Here is a 12,647-nt window from a genome sequence, read left to right as displayed (position 1 = left end):
AGCCCCGAAAATGGAAATATTTCAGCCAAACTCACAAAATATTTAGGTTTGGCCATGCTGCTACAGGCAATGCCTCCTGGGAAGTGTTGTTCACTTGCCTCACATCTCCATTGTCCTCTATGGGCTAGGCTTCCCAGCCAGACAACATCTTCCCATGATGCAAGGTGCCAAAGACACCCATGATGCACTGCTTCACCTCTCCAAAAGGAGAGCCCAGAGTGTATCATTCAGTAGTTGATTTTTCACTGCAAAAAAATGAAGTTTTCCACCCCCCAAAAAAAAATCTGACCAGTTCTAGTTAAGTGACTTGACCCAAACTGGATAGTCAGTCTGAGTAATGGGAATAGAATTCAAGCATTCCTAGCTCCTTCCTGCTCCCATATATTCAGACCAGGCCTCTTTTCACCTTTTCTTTAAATATCCCATTAGAATTTTCTGCAGTTTTAACTTTAACTTGCACAGAAATTTTAAATAAAACATTCATTTCAGGCGACATCACAGCAGGAATTCACATGAACATTTCAGTATATGCAGTATATCATGATGGAATAAGCAAGCCATGTCCTGGCCAACTCTATCTGGTAGATTTAGGTAAGTGTGCTCTTGTGGTAAAGTCACTGCATGCTGGGATGGAAGTAACATTTCAGTGTTTGGTTTTTATGGAAAACAGTCTTCCCCCAGATCTTTCCATGATTTGGCAATTTTGTAGAGTTACTTGATTTTATAAACTATGGCTAAACCTATCAATTTTCTCCCACCTTCCTTGAACTATAGAGAAAAGCAGAACTTTAGAAGGAGTTTGAAAGACGGCGATTTTCTTTGGATACCAGAACACCACTAGCAGGGACCTTGCCAATACAGTTGTACTTTGCCTTTGTGTGGGTACAATGTAGTTTGCAGCTCATGGGACACAATATAATTAAAGCTGATGCTCAAGGGAATCAATTTTCACTTTTCAAGATGGTGCAAATACTGATGTGTTTGTGAATTTTCATTAGAATCTGCAGATTTGTTCATGGGGAGAATTTTCATTTTTTGTAATGGAAGAGGACAAAATTTGCTTCTTTTGGGGGCACATTTGACAATTAAAGCCCATGCATTGTGGGGAAACAGCATCATTATTATGGGGAGAAAATGACAAAGCTGTGACGCTTCCTAACCTCCCTTTAAGAAGCAGCTGTGTAGGTCCCAGGCCAGGCCCTACGTGGTCTAAATATAGAAAAATAAGAGAAAGCTTTGCATGACTTCCAGTATTCTGAATGCCCCTGCCTCCCTTGTAGGATAATTGAGTGGCCTCTAGCATTATTTTGACCTCTGTTCTGCTTGGGAACCAGATGCACAACATTAATTAAGATGTTCTGTGCAACTGATCCTTGGCCAGAGCACCAGCTGAAGTGACACACTGGGACAAGCCAACAGCCAGTCAGGGATCTTCAGAACAATATGGGAGAACACAAGTATTTCCCTCTCCTACAGCTACTCCACATACTTTCACACCCAAATCAAACGGAAAGGGTCCTGTTTTCTCCTGGCCTGGACTCATGAAATCTGTAATGTACACAAAGCCCAAACCTGATCTTTTGTTCTGGATCAATAGAGACACACTTTTGGAGGCCATCAGAATTCTACTGGCTGTTTTCTTCGGGAAAGAAAAGCTACTGTACCCATAAGCGGAGACAAGGATAACATGTGTGTTTTTTTCCACAAAGCCACAAAATAATTTTTCATGCTGCTCTGAATATATTTCCAGAGGAGCTACCTGAAGCTCTACATACATTGCCCCTAAGACAAACTGGCTATGTTTCTGGCCAGGATTTTTCTCGGGGGCAGTCCTGCCAATGTTTTCCATCAAGGAGGCATGACCTCAAGTAAATACTCAAAGTTATTTGATCACGGTCTTCAGTGTTGTCCTTCCTCAAAGACAAATTGATTGTCTCCAATGTGGTGATCTAGTTACTAGATCAGCAGACCGTGTTCCCATAGGAACTAACCAGGCTGCAGATATTCCATCTACTCGTGGGGGGGTGGGAGAATCAGTATAAGTAAGACACTAAATCTTGAACTCTCAACAAGACATAGCTTAGGGTGATGTTTGCTGCACTGCTGAAGACACTACAGGATCTAAGTATAGAATGTTATCGATACTATTGAACATATCGGTAATATATTCATAGGATTTAAGGCCAAAAAGGACCATTAAAGTATCTAGTATGACCTCCTGCATTACACAGGCCATAGAATATCACCTGATAATTCCTGCATCAAGCCTATATCTTCTGGTTGAGCTAGAACATATCAATATTTATATTGTGATTTTAAGCTACAAATGTGAAATCAAATATGTGCTATAAATGACTGGGGTCAATGATATACGTTATATAGATATATAATTTATCCCAGTCATCCACAACCCAGTTTTCCAAGAGATTTTTTGTAATTACTCTAAAGCACTTAGTTAAATGGGTTTGTCTCTGTTAACAGTTGATTTAGGAAGCTCGTAAATCCTTAAAATGTAAAAGCTATTTCAAGTCCATTGGGAAAATAGGTAATATAGATGTGAATCACACTGGGGCAAAAACAAGTGAATAGTGTTTCTTCTTCTTTTGTGAATTAGTCACCTTCCCACCTTTGATTATAAACCATGTCAGCCTGAATGACAGGCTCAGAGCAAAGACTGCACTGAAACTAGTACCAAGACGAGTGTAGGAAATAGCTTGACAGTTGACACAGCAGTGATATTGTGACACATACAGTTCATCTCATATAACAGTTGTGGAGAAGGTCCAGAGAAGAAGAAGAAATCAGTCTCTGAGTTTGGCAGTCTTCCTTTCGTGTCGAAGTCTTGGTTAACCAAGACATTTTAAAAAGGAAATGTTAACTACTGGCATGAGAGCCAGCTGAATAGCGGAAAAGGTGATGTGTGAGTTTTTTTATGAAGAGAGGAGGAGTGCTGTGCAGGTGGGTGCACACCAGAGGTGCCCCTTTGTGATCAGGCTCAGGCATAGCAGGATCACTTCTTTTGCACTTGGGGATGGTAAGGAAACCCAAGCCTGCCCTCTCCTCTGGGTTCAGATCCAGGACCCAAAGTTAGGCAGCTAAGCTCTGTGCCTGAAAGTGCCATATTGCTGACTCCTGGATTGCTTCCTTACCAGTTCCCTGTTTCCCAACAGGTAAAGGAATAGACATCAAATAACTGAAATCAAAGATAAAGTCTCAGACCTCCTGACTGTGGCAAGGCTCTCCACTGTGGGTTTAGCCAAGTCTCTACAACCAGAGCCTCAGGATCTCTTGCAGTGCTCCTTCATTCCAGACCTCATTATTTGCTATTTTTATAATTCATTCATTATTCCCGAGTTTAAGAGTATTTAATCATCCAATCAGGGAACAAAAACAATGCCATATGCCTTTGGTGACCAACCACACACACTATGAATCACAAGAAGTTAAAGACATAGTTGAAAGAAATACTTTGTGGAAATCAGTTTGCATAAACTCTTTTATGAATGCTTGCAAAAACCAAATATATTCTTAGAAATCAGGACTGGGTCATGAACAGAAGAAAGGGCCAAAGTGACCAGATAAACTATTTGCAATAACAGATTCAACTAGTTCTAAGTAACATCCATGGTGCAGGTAAATTGTTATAATTTGCATTTTCCACCTGAGCCACATGATGGCAGCATTCCATGTAGAATATAGTAATTCTGTCTCAACCCACTAATATTGGCTAAATATATTTGAATGTATAAATCAATACATTTCTCGTTCCACACCCACAGCTTCCCCCCTCCCCATAGTTCTTCAGTGTTAACAAATGATATATTGTGAAAATCGTCATACAATAGCAAGTCCTGACAAAATTGAACTTCATATAATGGGTTTTCACATAGGCCAACAAATTACATCAGGTGAAGGTCATGTCCTTAACCCAAATAGAGCACAGATCTAAAGATAACCACAATTCTTTTAAGTGGTGCTCAGTGACAGGGGAAAAATGATTTCGTGCTACATACGACCATTATTATTACTAACTGTGTTGTTCTAGGCACGACTACAATAGAGGAACCAAAGAACAGAGTAAATTATACGGTGCATGGACTGTAATTGTCCACAGTGATGACTCATTTGTATTCAATCAGTATTATAATGGTATTTCATATCCTGAGAATCAAACATATGTTCAGAATTCAATATATCTTGTAATTATGTTTATCATTAGCAGGATTAGCAGTTCTCGAAATCCAGTACATGTTCATGTATAAACCTACAATATATTTTTCCTTTATAAAAAAAATACTGCATTACTCTACAGCAATGGCTCAAATCTCGATGTCATTCAACTCTACTTCTTACAACGTTTTATTATAAGACTTAGTGTAATGATATTGTCCTGTTGTAAGATATTATAAGATGGAGAGTTTTGAACCTTTACGGTATTTTGTTAAAAAGGGATAAATTGTATATGTAAACTCTTCTTTGTTAGCTTTAAAAAGTCCTTCAAAATAACGTATCAGTGTTGGACTTGCTGGCCTGAACTGCCAGGTCTAGGGGCACAGAGTTTGACTGTAACTTTAAAAACAAAGTGAGAAGCATAGAATGGAACTTCAAAAATTAAAGGAAGAGGTTTTCTGTGGAATCAAAGACACCTTCTATTGGCTGAGGGAAATGGAGATGCCAAGGGAATTGCAACAATAAAACAAGAAACCATGCTCATGACTTTGTTCAGTAAAAATGTGCTTCCTTCCATGGAAGCGACGCACAATCACTGGCCTTCGCTCTGCATCCAGCCAGTCAAAATGAATGATATCAAAAAGAATTCAAAAGAAATTCAGGCAAGGCTGCAGTGTTGTTCTTCTCAGACATTTAGACTGCAGGGAAAAATGATTGAGTGGGTGTTCTCCATCTCCTGGGAGTCCAGATTATGAAGGCCTAAAATAGATAGATAGACATAGATATGGGACTCCATGGCTATAAATACGTTTGTTTGTTTTTTTAAAATAAAGGCAAGTTGTGTAGTACAATTTGTCATACTGGTCTGTGGTCTTGGCCATCAAAATCCACACTAAGCTAATGAAATCTCACTGATGGGATCCCTGTCACAGCACAGTGGCATAGGGATTTCTCTCTTTTACCATTTAAAAATTATACAAAGAGGCTCATTAGACAAGGATGTTTGGCAACTGATTTACTGGCAGTCAGCATTTGTAAGAGAAATCTCAGGCAGGCATCCAGTTCAGAGTGGGGGAGCTGAAAAGGGTAAGTATGGGCATTCTGCACTTGTGTCTAAATTCCAGGCAGGTCTACAAAAATCCATACTGAATTGCTTGGGCACCAAGGCAAATAGGTGCTAACAGCTGCCTTGGGGCTTGAGTGAAACAGCTCTATTCTTTTCCTTCAGTAAGGACATGGGTAAAATGTTCAAAAAGCACCTAAGCAGTCTTGGGTGCCTAAATGCCATTTTGAACAGATTTAGGCACTTTAGATCCAATTTTTAAAGGAAGCATATTCTGTAAGGTTGTCACCACAACACTGTTTTCTCTCCCTCATTGAATTATTTCAGTGAAAAGGCTTCCAAACACAAGCATTTATACTGAACCTGTAATCGTCACCACAGCTACAGGGGAGATTTCCTATGGTAAGAAGATAGTATTTCAGACTGGGTAAGCAAGAGTTTCTACTTGACCAGAAGTGGGTGGTTTTAGCTGTGTTATGTGCTACCGATAGTATCTCAGAGACTGTGAGAGGGGATGGCAGTTTCGTGACGTGATAGCAGAGAAGTGAAAAGTTAGTAACACTTGGTTTGTTACTGGAGACATGGCCCAGCCAAAAACACACCCTTTCACCAGTACAAGAATGCTACAGCCCTATAAAGCAAACAACACATGTTGGTTAGTCTAGGGCATAATACTACGAGGTTGTATATACTATGCTATTGCAACAATTATGCTTTAGGTCTTTTTGTTTTGTTAAGACACTTAAAATTAAATGTATGTGACAACAGCTAAGATCTGAGAAACTGAGACAAAGAATAAGATAGCATTTCCTGATCATACACATTGGCATGTTGGCTGAGCTATTTTGACTCCATAATTTGAGCCAAAGACTTGTTTATTTCTCATGTAACACTAACCTCAGTTACTTTTCTGGTTTGTTGTAACCAATAAAGGTACTTCTGTGTTGCTGGTTCAGAGTCAGGCAGCCAAAACCAAATAAAAGATCAATTTAAAAGGAGTGTACACATTTGTTCTTATATGTAAGTAATGGTTAAACACAATGGCCATATTTCTCAGAAGTGCTTGCCTGGAAACTCCCTTCCACAGCTAGATTCTCACAGCCAGATCACAGCAGCAAATGTACAGAAGTCTGCAGTGTAAAGTGTGCTGCTCCTCTAGCCTCTGGTCCTGCACTCACTGAAGACACTGGGGGCTTGGGGTGCACAGGGAATGTACAATTAGGACAACAGTGCACATTCATCTCCCTTGCTTTGTCATTTTTAAACAAATGGGCTGAATCAAGCACTCAATATTCTATTTTGTGTGTCTCACCCCAGATTTTCAACTGGTGTAAATCAACATCGCTCCATTGACTTTAGTGGAGCTATGCTGATGTATGTCAGCTGAGCAATGGGCCCAACAACATTTCTTAAGAAGGAAAGATTTCTTCAGCCTTTCTAAGCTTCATTTTTGGAAAAAGGTTTGTCCTCTCACCAGGGTTTACAAGCTAATGCCCCAATCCTGCAAACCCTAATGCACATTAATAACTTTATGTGTGTTAATAATCCCATTGAACTCAATGGGACAACTCACACATGTGTCGTACATGTTTTCAGGTTTGGGGCCTAGAAAAAAAAATCTTCCCTAAGATATAAGCTATTTGATTAATTCTCTTTTTTTCCCTCCTTTTTCAGATAATGATGGAGAAGTTTTTTGGGGAATAGGCACTGGTGCGATCATACTATCAATTGTTTTCTTAACTTTGATATTTAAAAAATCACTTAGAAAAAGGTACTGCTTTCTTTTCAGTTTTTTCCCCCCTTAGTCTCCAGAATATACCTCTCTCTCAGAAAACCTAGAATTATAGAAATTGATCCAGTTTTGTACAGCCCCCTGTTATCCAGGGCAACTTTCCCCATTCATAATTATACGTTGCCAAAAGATGTCCTAGATTTTTTTTTTCCCCACACACAATAAGGTAGATAATCACAACACAAAATAATCTGACCATTTCTCTGTAAAGCCCATATTTAGAGAACAAGGGGTATTTCATAAAATAGGCATACAAAAAAAAAGAATAAGAAAAAACCTTAATCCAAACCCTAATTAAGTTTGGTCTCATGTTGGCTTATATTTGATCTTTTAAAACTTTATTGCTGAGGCATAAATGGAAATTACTGCTTAAATAGAGCTTGCCTATCAAAATCCCACATTAGGATATTTAGAAACAGGAATAGATCATGGGAGAGGGGCAGCAGAAAGAAAAATCAGTCAGAACAGTTAAAATATTTTACAAAGACTTCCTGACATCCATTTCACCAGTGCTACAGTATCAAATGTATTGTATCCCCTGCTCCTTCCCTCCGAACCAGGGACTTCACAGAACAATGGGCATGTTATTTGTGAATGACATCAACATTTGAATCTTGTGCTTCACTAAGATATTGATATCTAGGAATCCATCCGCTGCTGCATCAAACACACCTGTACAGGAAACTTGAGTGAAATGCTGTGGTTCTTGGGCAAGCAGACTCCTGTGGCATAACACCAAAATGGCCGATTGAAGGTTTTCCTAATGTGGATTAACCTGCATATGGAGTTAAGCTGCATGATCCAAAGGATGGCACAACACAAAGTAGGCTTAGGAGAAATATGTGGACAGATGGTGTTTAGGGGTTCTCTGAACCAAACACAGAATCAGGTTTCATCTATTCTGCTGTTGATGCACCTGTTAAATAAAAGCATTTAATTGAAACCAGAGACTTCCTACTCCCTCAGGAACACTGTACCACACAGTGAGATCCATGGAAGTTTGGCTCAATTAAAGTTTCTTTTAAGTAATTTTCATTTGTGCAGGTTATAGAGCAGCTTTGATTGTAAGAGAGTCAAGGTTCAATACCACTGTTTTTCTGACCATGTGCCTGAGCCAATCTCAACAGATCAGGAAACATATGCATCCTCTTCCTCTTGTTTTTTCCAGTCTGACAGCTGGCAACACTGTAAATTTAAACCCATACATTTTGCACGAGGGCTTAAATGGCTTCCGTGATTTCTGATTCGTGGAAGCACCGCAGGCCTTGGAGGCTACACAGCTGCAAAGGCTGAATCTGAGAGGATACTGCCTCCTCAGTAGCAGCCACCTAGCATAAGACCAGAGTAAGCATTATGCAATTTCCAGAGCCTGTCCCCTTCCCAGGGGTGAAGCCAGACTCAACCTACCCCATCCCTCAGGCTCAGTCAGTCTGTTAGCATCAAACTGATTCACAAGGATAGGAAATGTGTGGGATTCAAGCTATATTCTCTTGGCCGAGTCCCACATGTAATCTGCAAATGGAGCTCTCCATGGTTTCCTTAGGAATTCTACATATGGAGGGCTTTCAGGATCAGGCCCTGACTCACTTGTCTGCATCTACCAAGCTACTTTCATGTTCCCAAAGAGCCCTGTTCAGGATTTACCTTTCTCTGACTTCTATGGAACACAGTCTGAGAAAGTGGTACTCAACTGGGCACTTAAATTGAAATTTGCCAGGAGGTTTCAACATTATTTTTATGGTGAAAATGGGATTCAGTTTTCAAAAAAATTCTGAGAATTCACAGCACACCATTATTTATATCACATTACTGTAAGTAAATGAGCCTTTAATACTCCTAGGGTAAATGTCACCGTTGGGCAGAGGGCAAATGCAAGGCCTATATGCCGCTGAAGTGAGACATAAGTTGTGCATAGGTCTCATATTGCCACTCTGTCCAGAGGCAATTTTACCCTGCTAAGTGACTAATACAATACATTAACTTTTTACTTATTTTATTTTATGTAAGAGTTAACACAGCACTTGCATCATTGACACCAAAATGGCTGACTGAAGATTTTCCTAACGTGGAAAACAGCAGTGTGGTAAAGTCACTCCAGGTAACTAGTCAAAACAAGATCCCAGTTGTTTTCATTTTTCTATACAGCTCAAATTTAACTCCATATGCAAAAAGTTATGACAAATAAATGCAGACCAAAGTGAGAGAAATCTTCTCTCTCTGATAGATATGCTCTGGTTCAAACAGGAATTAATTCAGGGAAGTCCTATGGCCTGCACTAATAGGAGGTCAGATTAGTTTATAACAATGATCCCTTCTGGCTTTGGAATCTATGAATCTATCTGGAACAGGTTATGTTGTGGTTATGAGTCATGGCTCACCGTGATTCCACAGCAAGCATAGTGACATTCTGGAGTGGCTCTGGAAATCAGATTGCAAGCTCTTTGGGGGAGGAACTGTCATCTCTGTGTGTGTGTGTACAGTGCCTAGCACCATGGGGTCCAACCTGGTTGAGATCTGGAGACTCTACTGCAACCTAAATATTAAATAATAGTGCTACAATCAGGACTGGCCCTGAAGCGTGTTGAAAAATATTCAGGCACACTCACCTGTTCCCTTTCCTCCTCCCCTCTAGTTCCCTTTGCAGAAGGTGGTTAAATGATGGTAACACATGCTAAGAAAGAGACCGAAAGGGAGAACAGTAAGGATAGGTGAAATGAGTAGGATTTTGAATCTGCGCTCCTGTCTCTCTCTCAGGAAACAGCAGTGACATTTCTACCATTTACAAAATATTATCTATTTGTTAATTTTTTTTTTCAGGAAAAAAGTGATTTAATGAGTAGCAATTCCACCCAGTTGTTCTTGGATAATAATGATCCAGTCATTACGGAAGTACTAGAGACATCACTGCAAGAGGAGTGCAAGACCACAGACACCAAAAAGGGAAACAGAAAAGTGGCCACTGAGCATATGGACATCTCTCAAAACTCACTGCTTGTCAGCACTCCAGATACTGAGCAAAACAATGGCTATAAGCCCCAGGTTTCCAACAGAAGCCCACTGGGAAACGTATTTAGTAATACTTATGAAACACAGTCCCAAGCACTGGATCCAAACACATATCTCTCAAGCCAAGATACACATGTTTTCTTAAAAGATTATACAAGTCCTGTTACTTCCTTGTGGCATGCTGAAGGAACTGGGAGCAATATGTTTTTACTTGAGAAGATTAACCTTATTTTAAACAGCAACAGAAGCGGACAGAGCAACACTTTCAATACAACAGATGAAGAACCTAATACGCTTTTGGAAAACCAGTGGAAGAGTCCACTATCCACTGAAAATGTTCAAGAGCAGACGTTAGTTCCAGATGAGTTGGTCTCTTGCTTAGGAGCGGTGACTGAAGAATCCATAGGTATAAAGTCCTATTTTCCACAAACTGTTGGTAAACTATTTCAATAGAAATAATTGCAATAAAGAAATAATACTATTTTATGGCCATAATACATCTATCTCTCTGAATTTTCAAGCATCAGAACTGAAAACCTAATTCAAAATCTGAAGTTCATTGTCTTAAATTGAATCAAAAGACTTTTGGATGAGATAAAACACTTTGGGTCCATAAATCACTAATCATTTGTAGTCATTAAATTTCCTTGGCTTTTCGGAAGAATAAGTGTATAAATCATGTGCCTGAGATGAATTCAAATGTAGGGGATTATAGACTGCCTGCTTCAGTATCCTTGCAGTTTTAACTGGATACGGAATTCTTCTCTCCTAAATCCTAAGGCATTCTCATGTTAAATAGTTGCTATAGATATGTTTCACTCCAGAGCCAGTTGCATTTTAGTGAAGGATAAAATTATCCCTATATGTATTAGCTGAAGTTTGCAAAATATCTTGGGATCATTAGGAATGTAAAGGCACTACATTTAAGATGATGTTTATATATTGTATAATACAGGCCTGGAGTCTGAAAACCCAAAATCTTTTCCATACAAATGAAAATCAGTATTTAATTGTCACTTCCATCCTGTAATAAGAATAGAAGAACTAGCCTTCAGCACACCTTGCCCTGCCCAGTTGACTTAAAACGTCTTTCTAGACTAGTCATAAAACAACTTCTTCATACTAAATTAATGGGAACTTAATGTTACTGATTTACCACCATCACCTCCCCTCCATGCCCCCCCCCAACTTCTTACTTCCTCATCAATTATTTTCTTATAGTCCAGCGTCAGTGTTCTGAGTGACCTGCAACGTGGCAATGAGAACGTGCATTAGGTATGTTGCAGGGAACACAGTTTTGTTGAAATCAAGATAATGAAAAGCCAGGCCTCTCTTTTCTGATATGTGCCTATGGGGATGACCTGGCCTGCTATCATGGAAAATTCAGCCTGTGCTTTTAAAGGTATCACATAGTGTTCCCTAGGCTTTCTGAAACTTACTTTAAATGAGAAAGGGTTGTATCATTGTGTTTAATATTTTTATTTCACATGGTGAGTCAAAACTTTTCAAAAAGCATGTGTTTTAAAGACTTAAATATGATAGTAAAGGGAGTTTAAATACATTGTTTAAAAGAGTAAATTCCACAGAACTTCAAATAATTTTGTAATTAATAGAAAGTGTCAAGTTTTTATATCAAACTTTCAGCAGCCCATTCAAAAACAGACTTGGAAACGTTTGCTTTCCTAACATTTGCTTTCCTTTGTTACTTTCACTGTCAGCTCTTTGGCACAGGGGCCTTCCTTTGGTTCTGCGTTTCTATAGCAACTAGCACAATGGGGTTCTGCACCATGACTAGGGCTCTTAGGTGCTACTGCAATGCAAATAATAAAATAAGAACAATATTTTAATACCTGTAATTAAAATAAAAGTCTTTGTTAAGCACCAGGTCTGGACCTACAAACATCAGCCAATATTTAAATACACTGCTGGCTTATCATTGTTATATTAAGGTTTTTAGCCATCCAGCTACTCATATCCTAAACCATCCTGCTACAAACAGCATGTTACTTGTGAGATGTCTAGCTCCACCTATGGGGTTGTTTTAAAACACTATCCTGAGACCTGGTCTACGCTACAGTTAGGTCGATGACAGGCATCTTGCATCAACCAATTCATGCATGTGTCTACACTCAAATTTGTCTCCTACTGACATAAGAGTCCCATTCTGGTGATGCAGTAACAAGACCTCCCTGGACAGCCTCGAGTCCTGGTTGATGCACTGCGGTTGATGCAGAGTGAGTGTAGACATTGCATGACCTACGTCAACCCTATTAATCCTCTAGCAGTGTTTCTCAACCTTTTCGCAGTGGTGCTAGAAAATAATTTAATAGTGGGGGTGCTGAAAGCCAACCCTCTTGCCTCTGTCCGCGTTCCTCCCCCCAGACCTGGGACCAGGCTATGTCTCTGGGAAGGGGGGACCCAGACAGGAGTAAGGGGGCCAAGGCTGTAGCCACAGATAGGGGCGGGCACGAGATAGGCCGCCAGGACTCCATGTAAAACCTGGGGGTGCTGGAGCACCCCCTGCACTCCTACTTCCAGTGCCTATGCCTTTTTGATACCAGGAACCAGCTTTCTGCCTTCCTGAACTGTGTCAGGGAGATCTCAGGGACCGCTGCC

General features: G+C 39.9%; 1 protein-coding gene across 1 annotated transcript in view; it reads left to right on the top strand.

The window, feature by feature from the left end:
* The window catches only part of IL23R (interleukin 23 receptor), a 38,568-nt gene extending 27,813 nt beyond the window's left edge, over positions 1-10,755 (top strand). The window contains exons 11-15 of the mRNA XM_073357405.1: positions 490-591; positions 5,561-5,635; positions 6,908-7,004; positions 9,033-9,123; positions 9,843-10,755. Of these exons, the coding sequence (XP_073213506.1) occupies positions 490-591; positions 5,561-5,635; positions 6,908-7,004; positions 9,033-9,123; positions 9,843-10,484 (1,007 nt within the window). The 3' untranslated portion in view covers positions 10,485-10,755. The remainder of the gene's footprint in view (positions 1-489; positions 592-5,560; positions 5,636-6,907; positions 7,005-9,032; positions 9,124-9,842) is intronic.
* Positions 10,756-12,647: the final 1,892 nt, after the last annotated feature.

The sequence above is a fragment of the Lepidochelys kempii genome, chromosome 8 (genome assembly GCF_965140265.1).
Source record: "Lepidochelys kempii isolate rLepKem1 chromosome 8, rLepKem1.hap2, whole genome shotgun sequence".
Taxonomy (NCBI): domain Eukaryota; kingdom Metazoa; phylum Chordata; order Testudines; family Cheloniidae; genus Lepidochelys; species Lepidochelys kempii.
Note: the sequence above shows the minus strand (reverse complement) of the source record. Positions and strands in the feature narration are given on the sequence as shown.